Source organism: Lissotriton vulgaris, chromosome 6 (assembly GCF_964263255.1).
Source record: "Lissotriton vulgaris chromosome 6, aLisVul1.2, whole genome shotgun sequence".
NCBI classification, from domain to species: domain Eukaryota; kingdom Metazoa; phylum Chordata; class Amphibia; order Caudata; family Salamandridae; genus Lissotriton; species Lissotriton vulgaris.
In genome coordinates, this window is record NC_141694.1 from 388,420,936 (window position 1) to 388,438,921 (window position 17,986).

Sequence of the window (17,986 nt, forward strand, 5' to 3'; positions counted from 1 at the left end):
TGATTTTAAATCCACAATGCATTGATTTGTAGCAGCTCAATTCTTTCACAAAATACTGATTAAGACATGCGTGCCATGAGCTGCGTGTGGTTTCTTTGTGCTTCAATGGCGAAATCATTGGCAATCTTTCATATTAATATCAATCAAATGGCCTCACGTGTTGTCCTGATAGTTGGTATAAGACTAGCTGAGGATCAGATATGTATGACAAGTATTTTGGAAATGTTGCCCAGTGAATTTTAATTTGTTGGCCCTTAATAGTACTTTGAGGTATGTACAGGTCTGTTGTGACCTGGACCACCTATACACATGTGATTGCAAGATGCCCTTGTCATAGAGTCTCCCGGAATACTCTTGAAATACTGTTGTACAAAGAATATCACAAATAATAATGCACACCACTTTGGCCAGCAAGCTGTATTTGTTGACTTTTTAGCATTGTCAGTCCTGCAAGGATTTTGGGGTTGTGTTTCAATTTCTTATCACATTTATTGCATATATGTTAATTCTTAATAAATGGCAGGTTGTCCAGGATTTTGTTCTGGACCTGGGAAGGAAATTAATCTGGGTAATTGGGATTTTACATGCACTTACGTTTTCCAAGAGTCCTCGTTTCTTTCCAGCATAGTTTAACATTTCATATGATGCACACATGTTGTTTTAGAGTTGTATATGTTTTACTATTATCATTTTGCACCCCTTGATCTATAGAGATGCATCCATGACTGTGTGTGACAGATCTCTCTTAGTCAGATTCACAAAGGCCAGGTTTCAAAATTTAGAAACTTACTGCTCAAAGGAATACCAGCTACTGTAGGGTTACTCCTCTATTTGGAGTATATGCCGGGATTTATAGGGCTAAGCAGGAATCACAAAAGTCCTGTTTTAAACTTTTCATGATTTTAAGAAGTACTGTAAAGTACAGAATTTACTTAGGACCTTTTTAAGACTATGGTAACACATCAAACCGATGATGCCACAGTGATGGTGTGGGCACCAGTGGTCTGACCACCCCATTACGACTTGTGCAGTTGGGCCGCATTGACCCCACCTCAACTGCTAGGAATCAGAGATCCCTGGTTATGTTGCAGTGGTCTTGAAGCCCCAATATGCTTGGTTGGGCCTCTGCGGCCCCGCCAAGCATATTACGAGTTTCCTCTCCGTCACGGTTTTCATGGCGGAAAGCCCGCTATGAAAAGTGTGGCGGAGAGGAAACCAAGGAGGCCCTACCTCTTGCATAAATGCTAGGGGATTCATGCACAGGGCACATGGCGTACCCCCTATCTGCTTGCCCCACCAGTTCCTGCAGGGCACTGACTTAAAAGTCCATGTCCTCCAGGTACCTGCAGTGGTGTTACCATTAAACAGGCACTCTGTGGGCCAGTTGCCACAGGACTGCCCAATCTGGATTTCAGTCAGAATACAGAGGGCGGTCCAATTAATATTTTGGCAGTGTGGGAGCGGGGCGCGGTTGTGGCGGCCTGCTTCCACAATGCCAAAGTCATAATAAGGCCCGTAGGCAATATTTTCATCTCGAATTGAATTCCTCTTGACAATGATGTGGACATATTTTTGAGATTGAAGCATCATGTTGACCTTTGAATTTTACTTTGCATCTCCATTTTAGTGAATTGGAAAATATTACTACTGCAGGTTTTTGGGTGTTGCATTCTAAAGAATTGAAATCTAATTAAACAAAATTCAATAAAGTTGAAATTAAATCTAATTAAATAAAATGTCATTCTCCTGGCAAACATAAAAAAGGCTTCTTTGTACTTATTGGCAACGCCTTCACTATGCAAAATACTATTACAAATAGTAGTTGATCAGAAGCAATTATTTCCCTAAATTTATGTGAAAATGTAAGATATTATATTTTGGAATGTGTTCACATGAAAGACCTGCATTGTTTTGATGCCTACATGTTGTTACTATTTTAACATATCCATATGAAATGATTACCTATGCTATTTTTAGAAAGCAAATAGATCAGTAGGATCCATTTTCCTCAGAGGAATGTAATAGAAATCCATGGCAAGGTGTGTGCCTTTGTTGGTAAAGCTCAAAATGTATCTAGAGTACGATTTCTTGATAATTATATGTAGTGCTTAGAGTTTGTGTTCTTGCATGCGGAGGGTCTGTGCTGTGTTTTTAATATGGATTAAGAAAATAAAAGTACTTATTTAACTTAATTTCCTAGCTATATTAGAGCAATTATTTAGGCAAAATGCTTAACTGCACATAAATCTCTTTTGCTCGTATATTTGCTCATTCATTCATTAATAACTCTAAATCGCGATGTAAACGGTTTAGTCCTTGAAAATATTTTGTCGTTCTAAATCTGCCAATAAACTAGCTTTGTAAAGTGTGTACTGTATTTCTTTGTGTAGCTTTCTCAAGACCTAACTCGTTTAAAGGATCACTACGAGAAAAAGATGAAAGATTTGATGACCAACAGAGTGGGAGCTGTAGAAATTCAGCAATTAAAACAAAAACATGAGATCAAGGTGATGTGCCTTCAAACTGATATTGAGCTATATTATGCATGATGACCTTGGAAAAACAATGAAACCTCAAAATCTGTTTTTATGTATATTAAAATTACTAAGTATGTAAATCAATAATGGTCCTTCTCTTGCAGATGCAGCGGTTGATGAAGGCTGCAAAAGACGGCACAAAAGATGGACTTGAGAAAACTAGAGCTGCTGTACAGAAGGGTCGTTCTTATATTCGAACCAAATCCTTCATACCTCATGGTATGTCACCTTTGTCTTGTGCCCTTTAGGCAGTAGTTATAACCTCTGTCCAGGCTTTTATAACAAACAAGTAAACATCATTCATCAATAAGGTACCATGAGGATTAAAACATGACTCATTATTTCATCCTCTCTACAAATATAACAATTGTTTATAAAATAAGAACATCAGGAAACTGGCATATGCTTAACTTGCATCCACATCTTAATATCATGCCCTCCACTTTGCCTTTAAAGTAGGAACCAGTGACGCAGTACATACCCAGATCTATTCCTCAAGCTACATAGAATGGCCTCAGCTCAGTGCCTTCTTTCCTGCTAGTGAAAATGAACGTTGTGATTACTATTCTTATAAATTAACAGCAATGAGCAATTATTAATAATTGTTTCTTATGGTATCCGATGGAAAATTTGTTTTTGAATTTGTACTAGACAATTTGATCCACTTAAAGTTGCGTTTCACCTTACTCTATAAGTAACCACAAGTAATCCACTTAGAAAAATCCACAATGTTCCACAATTGATCCAGTGAGCTGTCCCTGCTTTTCATAACACCTGTCAGAAATTGGCGTATTGATTTGGGGAGGAATAACTGCTATCAACTAATCTGGTTAGGCCAAAATATATTTCTAATTGAGTTTCTATTAATCCCACGGTAGCTATGACACTTAAGGTAATCCGGGGCAAGCGCCTATTAAGTTCAAACAGTCCCAATTCTTTAATGAACAAAATAGGAGAAAAATTATAAACAAATCACAAAAAAATAGAAAAAAGTTAGTAAGCAAAAAGGCACCAAAAAGTCAGACAAAGGGATTATGAAATATCTTTTTTTAAGGTAGTAAGTAGAAAATAAAGTGCCATTGAAAAACAACAGTTTGCTGTTGACCAGCACCTAAATGTGATTTCAGGCCATTTGCAATGCAGTGGAGGAGGTTGGATACTCCAACCGGTTCATCCGTTCAGAGCTTTTAACTTCTCAATTAGTCAGTTTTTTTGTATGTCAGAATACTGTAGTGGGGCAAGGTCCAAGGTTGAAGTCGACAAGAGTTCCTCACAGTAGGATACATCACCATCAAATTCCCACCAAAGGTTCACTACGCCAAAGTTCTATATAGGACAATGGTGGATTTTGTAGTCACTAATCTGAATCCTGCAATTGACGCCTGAGGCTTGAGCCGGGCGGTTACTCTTACTCCTTCTCTAGAGCTGTTTTTAAAATATTATTCTTTGTGTGCACTGCCCTCTGTGTCCCGCTGTTGTCTTTTCCGATTTTGGGTGAAGACTTCAATTCATTTTAAAATTAATTCCTGACTAGTCTGTACTTACCACACCTAGCGCTACCTCCCCCAGAGGGTCCGGACGATTTTGGGGCTGTTCGACCTGGGGCTCGGGCAGAGTTAGTGCGGCAGCCATCTTGGGTAGGGCTTCCTCCCTTGGGGCGAGAGGAAACAGTATAAAAACAGTAGAAGGACTCTATTCGCGAGAATCCTGCAATTGACGCCTGAGGCTTGAGCCGGGCGGTTACTCTTACTCCTTCTCTAGAGCTGTTTTTAAAATATTATTCTTTGTGTGCACTGCCCTCTGTGTCCCGCTGTTGTCTTTTCCGATTTTGGGTGAAGACTTCATTTCATTTTAAAATTAATTCCTGACTAGTCTGCACTCACCACACCTAGCGCTACCTCCCCCAGAGGGTCCGGCCGATTTTGGGGCTGTTCGACCTGGGGCTCGGGCAGAGTTAGTCTGGCAGCCATCTTGGGTAGGGCTTCCTCCCTTGGGGCGAGAGGAAACAGTATAAAAACAAACGGCTATGACTCCGCGCAGCGGACGCGTTCAGCAGGCGCACCGTATTCGCGCCGGAGTCAAGCCAGAGTCAAGCCAGAGTCAAGCCAGAGTCAAGCCAGAGTCAAGCCCGTCCGCGACAGTCCGGGGCGCGGGGCGACTCCTCTAAGTCCTCTGACTCCACTTGATGTCCCGGAACCGGTAAGGCACCTCGTGCATTACTCGAAACAGGAGCTTCTTGTTCTACGTTCCAAAATGGCCATTGGCTGTGATCATAACTATCCAGCCGATAGTTTACCTACCACATGCGACTTCTGTAACCACACTTTTTCATCACCTAATAGCAATACACTGCTCTTAGCTAAACCTAACATGCTATTACTCAACTGTAGGTCGTTGAAAAAACACAAATTGGAAATACACGATCTAATTACTAGCAATAAGCCCGTAGTGCTATTTCTAACTGAGACGTGGTTGGATGAGGAGTCTGCCCCAGAAGCGCTGGAAGCTACCCCCCCTGGCTACTGTCTATTGCGTCTAGACAGACACAAACAAAGAGGGGGAGGGATCGCCCTCATTCATAAAACTGAGCTAGAATGCACCCTAACAAAAGCCAATATACTGCATAGTGAAAGCGGCCTATTTACCATCAAACTTGGACCGAGAAACATCATTAACGGCCTGTTGATATATCGTCCTCCTGGAGCAGCTGGACAATTCGAAAGTAATCTTCTTGATTATATCACGCAACCAGCTCTCCGTTACAAAAAGTTTATAATTTTAGGTGACTTAAACCTCCATTTTGAGGATAGGGAGTGTAAAGAGGCACAGGAGGTGGCCACGGTATTGGCGTCGTTGGGACTGAAACTACAATCTACTGCCCCATCACACCAACACGGCCATCTCTTGGACCCCATCTTTGCCAACTGGGAAGGCATCACTGCCTTCCCTCCGGTAAAAATTATTTGGTCTGACCATTTTGTCATTCCGTTCCTGATAGATAATACACTCACAGATAACAGAATCCTTAAACCCCCTTCCCTTAAACGAAGAAACTGGAAGAAGTTTGACCAAGAAGCTTTCAGACTTGCTCTCCAAAAAAATCCTCCTTTGCTAAGTAATTCTCTTCAAGAAGCCTACGAAAGTTATGAAAATTGGCTGTCCAATGCCCTAGATGAGATAGCCCCTTGGACATCCAAGCCCCCCGCCAGGCAGTCTAAAACCGCTCCATGGTTCTCTGAAAAATTAAAACTAGCCAAAGCCAGATGTAAAACTCTAGAGCGCAACTGGAGAAAACATTACAACCACGAGGATAAAATGCTTTATAAGACTGAACTCCATAAATATCATAAACTAGTGAGATCGGAAAAAAGCTGCCATCTCAAAAATAGAATCGACTCAGCGGATAATCCTACCAAAGAACTGTTTTCGATCTATAAAGAACTTACTATTCCTACTAGATTGAAAGCTCAGGACACGTATTTGAAAGAACTATGTGACTCTATTGCTGATTTTTTTGTTAACAAGATTGACAAAATCCATGCCACCTTCACAAAAGATGAGCCCAGTTCTAGCGAACCGGCAGAAGTCAACAATTGCAACACGGGGACCCCTGGTCTCACGTGCTTCACCACTCCTGAGAAACAAGAGCTTCTCAGCATTGTTAACAGCATACAATCCGGTTCTCCGAGTGATGTATGTCCACCGACCCGCTGCAGAGGAGTCATGGAGTCTACAGTTATTGACTATATCAGTCTTATTGTATCACTGTCCTTCAAGGAATGTAAGGTACTAGATGCCTGGAAAATTGCCCAAGTAATCCCCCTGAAAAAAAGGCCAACATCCACATCTCCCAACTCCAGAATCTCCGCCCCATATCCCTCCTCCCTTTTTGTGCCAAGATTGTGGAGAAAGTAGTGAATAGGCAGCTCATGAGTTATCTGAAAGATCACTCGCTCTTACATCCTACTCAATCAGGGTTCAGAGCCGGATACTCTACTGAGTCAGCCCTACTTTTCTCCACCGAGAGTCTTAGACGCATAGTGGATGAGGGAGAGACAGCAGCGTTGGTACTATTAGATCTAAGTGCAGCCTTTGACACCGTGCTGCACTCAACGCTGCTGTCTTGGCTATCTGGAATGGGAGTAAAGGGGTCAGCCCTTGCGTGGCTGGAGTCCTTCCTGGCCAATAGAAACTTTCAGTTGCACTGCCCCCCCTTTAAGTCCTCTCTTAGAAAGGCGAGCCATGGGGTCCCTCAGGGCTCGAGTCTGAGCCCCACCTTGTTTAATATCTATATGGAACCCCTGGCTCGCATAGTAGAGACTTATGGGGTAGGCATTGTCAGCTACGCTGATGACACCCAATTGGTGTTCAAACTTACGCCCGACCACAGAGAAGATGCCACCAACTTCTCCAACTGCCTCTCTTCCGTGGCAGCTTGGACGAACAACAATTGTCTTTGCCTTAATGGCTACAAAACTGAGCTGTTGGTGGTCGGAAAATCCTCTTCCGCATGGTCCCACATGTGGTGGCCTGCGGAACTGGGCAGTCTGCCTTGCCCTGTGGCTTCGGTGCGGAACTTGGGCATAACATTGGACTCTAACCTGTCATATAAAACTCATGTGAACAAAGTCACAGCAAGATGTTTCAGCGTACTGAGGGTCCTTCGGAAGGTACTAGACCTTCTCCCCATGGACTCAAGAAAGACCATTGTCCATGCCCTAGTCACCCCCACCTGGACTATGGGAACGCATTGTTACTGGGTTTGAGCAAGAAGGGCACCCACCAACTCCAGTGCGCTCAGAATGCCGCTGCGCGCCTAGTGCTCAAGCTTCCTCGAAGAGCCTCAGGGAGACTGGCCTTGTCCAGACTCCATTGACTCCCCATCAAGGAGCGAATTAAATTCAAGGCCCTATGCTTTGCCCACCGCATAGCCCATGGCACCGGTCCAGATTATCTGCACAGTTTACTCACTATACATCGTCCTACCAGGAATCTTAGGTCTTCCGGTACGATGTTGTTCAAAATCCCTAAGATAACTAGAGCCAAGATGGGTGGCTCCTCGTTCAGATACTTGGCTGCCAAGGGCTGGAATGAACTCCCTCTTGAGATGCGGATGGAACCCTCCGAAATAAGATTTCGAGGAAAATTGAAAACCTTTCTCTTTCCCCGCATCTAACCTCTTCTTCCCCCTTGCCCCTGTCCGTTCTTCCTGTGTTCATTCCTCTGAGCTCTTTTGCGGTTTTCAGCGCGGGGACACTCTGTTCTTGAGTAACCAGGCGCTTTATAAATGGCTTCTATTCTATTCTATTCTACTAAGATCAAAAAGGCTATTTACCTTCAATGTGTCACAGCAAAGTTTTCAAACTGCAGCCAGAGCAAACTGGTTGCTATGGCAGCCATATCATTGTCTCATCTATGTGGGTGGTATAAATACAGACTACACCCTGCATATGATATTTAATTTACATGCCACTGGTGCAATTTCTGCACCATCTACCATGGTCTTACAGGAAAGTTACATAGACTATTTGGGTGAAACCTATTTAACCAATATAATTCTAGGGTTCGAGCACCCATGCATTTTAGCAATCAATATTAGAGTCACAGTGTACAGAGTGCTAATACCAACAACATTTAGCGTCCAGAAAATGGCGAATATTCAGGTCTTGCAATGCAGAAAAAACCCTGATTTTCTCCACGTTGCTACAACTGCTTTATTAGGCACACTTTACAATATTTCTTCAGTTTACATGCCTGTTAGTTATCAATAATAACAATCTGCAATTTTCCGCATAAAGCTTTGCCCCACATAGAACATCGTCCAAGTTCCATGTTCACCCTGGTGTTTCCTGTAATGACACACCATTCTTTGTTGATTGCTTTTGTGTAGCATATTTTTAATTCAAACATTTTCTGAAATATTTCCACTCTTTGTTTTGTACATAGTGACTGTATTATTGCACTCAGGTGTGCAGGGTGACGGGGCTAGTTGTTTTATAAGGACAGTGGACCAGATTAAGGCTAACCTTGTTAATTGTTGGTGCAGGTGATCAACAATGCAATTGGTGGGTGGCTAGGTACTGCTGTTACATATCTGTTGCTTTGAAACTGTGTCATGCCCATGATGGTGCTCAAGTGATGCCATTATGACAATCACAGACAGCAAAATGCAGCAGGGCAAGCTGGCAATTGATCTTCCACAACTTGCAGTATGCCTAGTCCTGGTAGAGAACTAAGAACGCAGAAGCATTCCAGATAGATTCCAAATGCAAAACTGATTTTTTTGCCAATAGAAGGCTCACACTATTTTTGAGCGTGCAGTGGGAATAAGACAACCAACAGTCCCCCAAGCTAAGGAACCGGTTTTAAAACAAAAAATAATGCTTGTTGTACTTGCCATGCAGCACGACCAGGAAAAAGATGAGAAACGGAAGCAACATTTTTGGGTATGTTAAGCAATACATTGTAATCTGCACTTCATTTAAAATGCTTTAAATTCCATTTCTCATAACTCAGGTTGGCTAACTCATGAAGAAATACACATAAAGTAGCAGCAGTGAGATCTTGAGCTTATATCACCTCTCTTCATTGATCTTCATAATAACATGTTTTTTGCAGTTGATTGCTTTATAACAAATATTACATATATCGTACTAAGTCTAAAGAGTTTTGCCAAGCAATGCAATTGTTTCTGGAATAGAAAGTACACCTCTTAAAATACAGTGTAGTTTATTTTGGTTCACTGCACATTTTTTGCACAATTTATGTGATCTTCATTTCAGATCGCAAATCAACATGCCTTGAGGATGAGGAAATGAATGTATTTATTGACGTAGACTGTATGCATACTGAAGCAATAATGACTCCCATGCCAGAAGGATTATCACAACAACAGGTAATTATCGATAATTATCGATAGGGCCATTGGTTTACAAGAAAATATGTTTGCATGATGATGCAAAGGGGAAGCCATTAACACGTAGCTGCATGTTATCCGTCTTTTAATGTTACAGGCACTGTAACCTGTCTTGCATGACTAAGCAAACTGTATCATTGCTCTCACTTTTCAGGTGCTCGAACGAAGCATGAAGGTACCTACTCATTTTGTTTACCATTCAGTGATAGTACTCGGTGTAGTCCTTATCCGTTGTTCTGTCTCTCTTTGTGGTTTTGCATTGATGATGGGCTTCATACCTGTCTGAAGTAATCAGTCCTTGGTTCTGAACCAATCCTAAATGTCTCCTTGTTGTTGTGGAGGACAAGGATGCCAATTTTGTCCTCTCTAAGAAAAGATCCACCCTTTGATTATCTAAGATAATCCTCCTTATTTAATTAAAAGTGGTTAATTTCCCTGTGATCTTTATCATTGATATAAGGTGTCACAACTGGGTAACTTGACCATGAAAAAGTTGGTAGAGAATGACAAGGAGGGGTAAATGATTTGTGGAAGATATACTCTTTATAGATCTCAAAGGGGAATGCTTAGTATTTGATGCTCAATTGCAATCTTACCTCATTTACTTCAGAAACAGTTTTACCCTTTCTTTTTGGCTTTTGATCCTGGAAAAGATTAAGCAGGACAAGATCTTAGGGGCACATGCATTAAGGTAGGCAATTGCGATTCCATAATTGCGATTATTAAGGAATCACAATTATGGAATAGCAATTGCCTGTGCATGTAGGTTTCGCTAAAATATTAGCGATTCCTACATACTCTTTAATTGCGAACAGCAAATTGCGATTCCCAATTAAGGAACAGCTTCCCATTCATTCCTATGGGCCTATAGAAGTGGTGTCCAGGGACTGATAAGAATCCTTGCAAAATTATCGAGAACCGTTATTTGGCACTTATGGTGGGTGGAACACTCACCAGGAGTTGGGAACAAAGACCCCATTCAAAACAGGTCATAAAGGTCAGAGATATTGTTATTTAATTCTGGCCCCACCTTGTGCGTTTTTGTGTCTGCTTCTGGGTTCATTGGATTCGGATACTGCCATGGCAAAGAATCATTCAATTTCCCCTGGTGAGTCTCTGGCTGTTCTGTCCCCCCAGGAGACCTGAAAGTCACTGCATGCTTTAATCTCCCCAATCTGTAGTCTCCACAGTAAGTCTGGGGATCCATAAGACTCACTCTGGAGGCCCAGGCCTATTGTGGTGGCCTTGCATGCAGGGGAAGCTCCCAGACTTAAATCAGTTATGGATACCGCCAACTGCTCCCTGTGCTGACTGCAGTGAAGCATGGGAAGAGCAGAAACAGGTGGCTTCCCTGCCCAGTCGCAGGAGATGAGAGAGCCGGTTATTAAGGAAGCCCAAGGCAGCATTGTCATCCAGTGAACTCTTTGTGTGGGTGCTCCGGAAAAAGCATGGTGACACACAGGGAAAAAACACAAAGAGGCACTGTCAGTTTTGAAAGAAAAGCAAGAAGAAGAGGTAAAAACATCAGTGTCACAATGCCACAACACAGAGGTCCCATAAGCCACTACTGGATTCAATAAAAGTGTGCATACTTCTCTTTGGGTGCTTCCTTAGGGTCTGTCAAGAGAATGGCAGCCACAGAGAATTCCACGTATAATTTCCAAATGTCTCCTGGGTGGAAAAATCCATGACCTCTGGGAAGGTGTTATGTGTTTGCAAGCGGTCTTGCAACTGTTGATATTGGTGCAGAGAGTTGGGAGCGTGTGGTCCTTTATTTCTGGGCCCTCTGTAGTTGGTCCACCAAGACCAGATCTTACGGTGCTTCTGTGGGCAGTCCCTCGCCTGAAACACCACAACCACTGCAGGCATACATCTGTCTAGCATCTTTTTTCAGTTGGTGATGCTGCATGGGAACGTACCCTTCCAATGTTGTGCTATATCATGCTTAGCTAAGGTGAGACCCAGAAATAAAAGGTGTCTCTTATAACAGTTCCCCAAATGTCCTCTGTGCTCTGTAAGAGTGCCAGTCTGGAGTCCAATGGGATATCCCACGCCAGGACGTGACCCAGGCAAGACAACACAGCGGACCAGAATGGCAGAATCACCCCACATCCCCACACCGTGTGTAAAAACGAACCGTCATCCGTATGACAGCAGAGACAGATCGGGGATTGGATTGCTCCCATTTTCCAAAGCCTATGGCGAGTGTAATATAACCTATTATGGTATTTAAACTGGATCAGTCTGGATCTGGTAGACACAGCTGCATACCGAGGGCTAGCCAAAGCCTCGGCCCAGTCATCATCGGCCAGGGCCAGCAGATCAGCGGTCCACGCCCCTCGGGTCTTGTAGATAGTGGTTTTAGTATGTGTAGTGAGTGTCTGATAAATTTCCCAAATTTTGTGAGCCCCGATATCCCCCATCAATAAACAGCCCTCGAGTGGGTGGAACTCAGGTAAAGGTTCCAACTGCTGGAGCAGGGGGGTCAAGGCATGACATAGCTGCAAATAGCGATGGAACTGCGATTTGTGAAGATCAAAATCCGATTGCAGCTGCTGAAAGGACTTAAGAGTGGTCCCCTGCATAACATCCCCGAGCGTGGAGATACCAATCAGGTCCCACTTGAACCCCTGGAGCGCCAAAACCGGCTGTACATGGGTACCCTGCCAGAGGGGAGTGGTGCACATCAGCTCCCCCCACCAACCCATGGACCGGACCACCCGCCGCCAAGTCTGTATGACTATCTGACAGGCCGGAGGGAGCGTGCCCAATGACGCAGTGCTATATAGAAGAAGGACAAAGGGGTGCCGGCCATGGCAATCCGTTTTCGGCGTAGGCCGGGTCCGTCTGAGATCCATACCAACACTCGTTAATCACCAGGAGGTGCGAGGTGGAGTATTACATACGAACATCTGCAGCTGCAATACCCCCATAGTATGTGGACTGTGTGCATGTTCAGAGCACCACGCGAATCAGACCCCCTGCCTGAAGAATCTATTCAAAAGTGTGTTGAGCTGAGTAAACCACGACAGAGGGATAGGGTGCAGATAATTCTGGAGGTTATAGAGTAAGCACGGTAAGGACACCATCTTAAAAATTGCGGTCCTACAGTGTAACGATAGGGGCAATTGGGACCAAATCGCATTTCGTCGCGCAAAGCCAGGAGTAGCAGAGCGATATTGTGTGTCTAGGCGACGGTGGGATATTGTGAAATATAGACCCCCAAGTATTCAAAACCAGTTTCTGCAATAATCAACTCCGAAGCCCAGGTCTGACTCCTTTGATCCCCATATGTAGGAAAGAGCGAAGATTTGGACGGATTGTCGAAGAGACCCGAAGTCTCGCCGAAGATGCATCCAGAGCATCGTCTGCATAGATCGCAATTCAATCTGAGTTATCCTGTGACCAATCCAGTCATCTGATTAGGGGATCCTGGTGTACCCACGCAGCCAGGGGGCTCTATCGCCAGGGCGAATAAAAGTGGGGACAATGGCCATCCCTGACGTATACCTCTACGAATGGGAAAGGGGGCCGAACAGCAACCGGCCTGGTGAACCCAGGCGTTAAGATCTGTGTACAGCAGCCTCGCATAGGCTATGGACCATGGACCCAAGTTGACAGCTTCCAGAATCTTAAAGAGATAAGTCCAGCTCAACAAGTCAAACCCCTTATCCATATCGACCAGTAAAACCACCACTGGGCAGCCTAAGCTAGAGTCACTCTCGATGGCATTATGGGCTTGCCTGATATTGTGTCTGGTGGAGTGCTGTGGCATGAAGTCGGACTGGTCCGGGTGTACAAGGTCTTGTACACAGGTGCAAAGGGGGTCTGCCAGAACTTTACCCAGGAGCTTGGGTTCGAAGTTCAACAATGTAATGGGGCGATAAGAGCCAGGGTCTTCTGGAGGGCGACCAGGTTTAAGGAAAACAACATTTTCAGCATGTCGCCAGTCTGGAGGCAAAATAGGCTGTTCCAGGGCTTCATGCCATGTCTCAAGTAAGTGAGGACCCAGGGTCGCCATGTGTGGGTGCAGAAAGTGGCTGGGGAACCCATTCGGACCCGGAGCACTGCCCGCGTGGATGTTAGCTAGCGCCGCCTGTAAATCGTCAGTCGTGAAAGAGGCATCCAGCAAATCACGTGCTTCATCGGACAGCCGGAGAGGAGGAATATTGGAAAACAATTTGTCTATTAAAGGCTCAGCTATTACCTCCCGCTCCTCATACAGAGCGGTGTAGAAGGAAGGGAATGCTTTGAAGTTCAACAATGTAATGGGGCGATAAGAGCCAGGGTCTTCTGGAGGGCGACCAGGTTTAAGGAAAACAACATTTTCAGCATGTCGCCAGTCTGGAGGCAAAATACGCTGTTCCAGGGCTTCATGCCGTGTCTCGAGTAAATGAGGACCCAGGGTCGCCATGTGTGGGTGCAGAAAGTGGCTGGGGAACCCATTCGGACCCGGAGCACTGCCCGCGTGGATATTAGCTAGTGCCGCCTGTAAATCGTCAGTCGTGAAAGAGGCATCCAGCAAATCACGTGCTTCATCGGACAGCCGGAGAGGAGGAATATCGGAAAATAATTTGTCTATTAAAGGCTCAGCTATTACCTCCCGCTCCTCATACAGAGCGGTGTAGAAGGAAGGGAATGCTTAAACCACGGCCTCGAGGGGATGAACAAGCAGTTCCATCCGGGGCCACCAAGAGGGGGGCCTGCGCCGGGGTTGACCTAACCTGGCACAGCCTTTGAAGCATTTGGCTGGACTTATTGCCCCATTGATAAATCCTGTGTAGAGTCACCAGCCACGCCTCTTTGGCATGGTCTTCATGTATATAGTGGAGCTGCTGTTGGACATACAAAAGATTCCGAATAGAACAGGGGTCAGATCCCTCTACCATTTGGGACTGCAGTTGGCCCTGGCGGTCCTCAAGTTCCCTCACCTGTGCCAAGCGCCTCCGCTTCTCCCCAGTGCAAAAACTAATGTCCGCCCCCCTATTCGTTGGCTTGGAGCCTCCCAAATGGGAATAGGTGACGGCGAGGTGCCCACGTTGAAACTAAGATAGTCCGCAATTGCAAAATTTAAAGTTTCCTGATAGTTGGCATCCTGAAGGAGCCTAAGGGGACATGCACCACCTATACGGGGTCCGGTGAATTCTCAGGTGCAACTTGAGTTGGACAGTTGAGTGGTCGGATAGGCCTCTGGGCAAAATGGAGGTGTGTGCCCCTCTATGAATTTAGTTGTGTGGTAGGAAATATAATCAAGACATGAAAGTGTAGGGTGGACCGCCGATGCATATGTAAACCCCGACTCCGTAAGATGAAATGCCCACCAAGAGTCAGACCAGCCCAGAATATGTGCAAGTACATTCAATTTGGAAATGGGGGGGTCATCTGCCTACCGGCATCGCACGCCATCTGTCGTGTGGGGCCATGGTGTCATTCAAGCCTCCATCCAGTATTGTCAGACCCCCAGGAAGGTCCCCCCAAAGCTGCGTGATTTAACAGATGAACATTGACCAGGCGGGGGAGGGGCATAAACACTCCCAAATGTCATCTGTTCGCCGGCCACTGTGCCTGAGACTACTGTGAAGCGCCAACCGGGTTCTAGCCAGTGCTTTGTGATATGGATCAGCAGTGGATAAGGATCGCTGTGCCTCGCGCGCCCCTCCTGAAGCCGGAATGGTACACTGTGGTGAAACCAAACCTAGTAAGGCAAGGGACTTTATTACCCAGGAGATGAGTCTCCTGCAATAGTAAGATGTCGATAGAATGACGCTTCGCTAGGTGAAGTATCGCCCCCATTTGATCTTATTCGATAAGCCCCGTACATTCCAAGAGAGAATATTAAGTTCTCCCATTGGAAAATTACCTGCGTTGTGAGTCATCTCCAAACATCAAAGTGTATGTCGGGCGGTATTGGAATGGTGGCATAGCATGTGACTCTGTGTCTGGTGCACGGAACATAAAAACCATTAACATGAGACCAAATAAGCCCTATCCCTCTCCCCCACCTCCATACATCCATTAAAAAGGTGTACCTGTTGCTGTGGAATTATGTCTCAGGTCCCAAACGTGAAGACCCAAGCAGTTCCCCCAATGGAGCCCATCCAACCCAACATTACCCAACATAACTCAAAGTGTCAAATGGCGTGGACTGTCTGACACCGCCCAGAGCCGATGCAAATGACACAAGAACATTAAGGTCCGATAACTCCAACAAGGAGCAATGGCCACAACATAAAAAGAAAAACCTGGCCGGAGCTGCTTCAATCAGTAGTTTCAGGTGGGCCATGGGCTCGCCAGTTAGACCGGGATCTGTGGTGCCTTCTTTTTTAATGTGTCTCTATCTTATCGGTTGCTCCTATGACATACCCTGCGAGAAGTAGGAGTCTATCTGCGGCGGCGTGTGTGGCCGCAGGTTGCGCTTCTCGTCAGTCCAGGTGACTACCTCCTCCGGAGAATCAAACAAGTGGGTCTTGGCATTAAAAATCACTTTCATCTTGGCTGGGTACAGCTGCGCATAGGATAAATTCAGCTCCCGGAGCCTTTGCTTGGCTGCAACAAAGGATTTGCGCTGCTGCTGCATCAGTCTGGTGTAGTCTGGGAAGACCATAATTGGATGAGAATTGAAGGTCATTTTATCCTTATGGAGCCGGGCGAAGCAGAGGATAGCATTGCTGTGGGCGTAGTTGAGGAGTCGGGAGGTGGCTTCTTGCTCAAAGCGTGGTGGGCACTCTCGATCACGAAGCAGGGGGACATGGCCTCGGGCAGCAACAATGCCCTAAGCTAGCCAGTGAGGAAGTCGTCCATGGATGTGCCCTCGCATCCCTCCAGAAAGCCCAATAGGCGGATGTTGTTGCGCGGCGCCCTTCCTTCCTCATCCTCTACCCACGATGCCAGCTCCTTTGAGACCATGGCAAGTTTATCGACCTTATGGAGGGTATACACAGTGTCTTCCACCGTGGAGACCCTAGTTTCCGTCTCCATGATCCGATCCACAGTTTCGAATGGTCCTGGCGGAGAAACGACACCTCTGATATGACCGCCCGATCTGGCCTCGAGAGCAGTCGGTGATTGATTGATTGCCGATAACAGGGTTGCATTGTCAGGAGATATGCCCTCTGCTCACTCCTTACCTGTGGGCGCGGTAGTATAGTGATCCATTGTGTTTTGTTTGTGGCAACCACCCCATATTTGTCCTTGCCCATCATGAAGCGGAGAGCCTGATGGAGATAAGAGCCCAAGACAGACGGCCGGAGAGGGTAATCCGGATAGGATTGCCCAACTCGCTGCTGCATTGTCCGCACATGCCAGATGAGGAGACACCGCAGTTACAGGCCCACCAGGCTATGGACGGTGATGCCGACAGACCAGGGGCTGGACACCGGCCGTGCCTCATGGAATCCTACCCTCCATACAGCAAGCCGCACCAGGCCTAGCCCAGCTACTTCAGCCACCAAGGAGGGACAGCCAAGTAGACCCCCTACAGGGACCAAACTCGCCGGACCCCGACCCAGGCATCCGCCCTGGCTGACTGCAACCCGGCTCAGCAAACAGAAGGCCCCACAATGATTGCACCTCACCTCTGGCAGTCGTAGCTGGAATGAAGGACCTGCAGGGCACGGGAGTCAGAGGAGCCAAAGAACTCCCAAACCGCAACAGCATGCCTCCCGGGGTTCCACATCTCTCCAGTCCTAGAGGTCTCCAGGAGGCCAAGAGTCCACTGCAAATGTCTAGGAGGGATGCCCAGGTAAGTTCGATTGGGCCGGAATGGGCTTCAAAGGCAGCAACAGTTGGATCCCTGCCCTTATGAGAGTTGTGCTCCTGTCTGCGGATGCCAGGAAACTCAGTGCCACCACTATCAGACAGGCCGGCCTGCCCCCGGGATCATAGCCACAGCTGACCGGATTAATCCCTCGCTGGCAGCCCCGGGGCCCGGTCAGCTCGCAGGCAAGGAGAAAAACAGGCAGCCACGAAGCCGATGGCCCCTGCCACGTCTAATGCCCCCAGGGCACGCGGCTCTGGCCGGGCACACCACCAACACAGAGCTTTCAGGGGGAGTCAGGTGGTCCACGCAGCCACCGCGCCCAACAGCAGAACAAGGGAAGAGAGGGAGAGGCCCGCAACTATGGTGCCGCTAGGGAGGCCAGGACCAGGTGTCCGATTCCACCCGTCTGCAGGTTCATCAAAGCCCCAAGTTCTCACCGGCACCTGGAAAAAGTCTCGATGGTCAGCAATGGTCGCCGCTGTGGGGCTCATGAACAGGGTCCCATCTGCTGCGGCCTTGGCCGCGCAGCTCAAGTAGCGCATCCCACACTTCACTCGGCCTCCACCAGGCCTCAATCAAGTCCACTCCGGGCCCAGGCCGATATCACTCACCACCACCATGATATTTAGCCCCAGGGGTCTTGATGGCCACCGCGAGCACTCCACTATACCTATGCAGTCTGGGCTCCAGATAAATGATGGATTCTGGCTTTACATGGGCTCAGGCTAACGGAGCTCTACGGAGACATGTCCGCCATGCATGACTCCTAAGCCA

At 46.4% G+C, this 17,986-nt stretch overlaps 1 protein-coding gene across 3 annotated transcripts in view; it reads left to right on the forward strand.

Moving 5' to 3' along the window:
• ARHGEF10 (Rho guanine nucleotide exchange factor 10) overlaps nucleotides 1-17,986 on the forward strand; it is an 888,980-nt gene that overhangs the window by 268,023 nt on the left and 602,971 nt on the right. For 2 of the 3 annotated variants that reach the window (XM_086926411.1, XM_086926412.1), the window contains exons 9-11: nucleotides 2,391-2,507; nucleotides 2,642-2,756; nucleotides 9,320-9,432. In XM_086926411.1, coding sequence (XP_086782537.1) covers nucleotides 2,391-2,507; nucleotides 2,642-2,756; nucleotides 9,320-9,432 — 345 coding nt within the window. The remainder of the gene's footprint in view (nucleotides 1-2,390; nucleotides 2,508-2,641; nucleotides 2,757-9,319; nucleotides 9,433-17,986) is intronic. The other variant, XM_086926413.1, reaches the window with a different exon arrangement.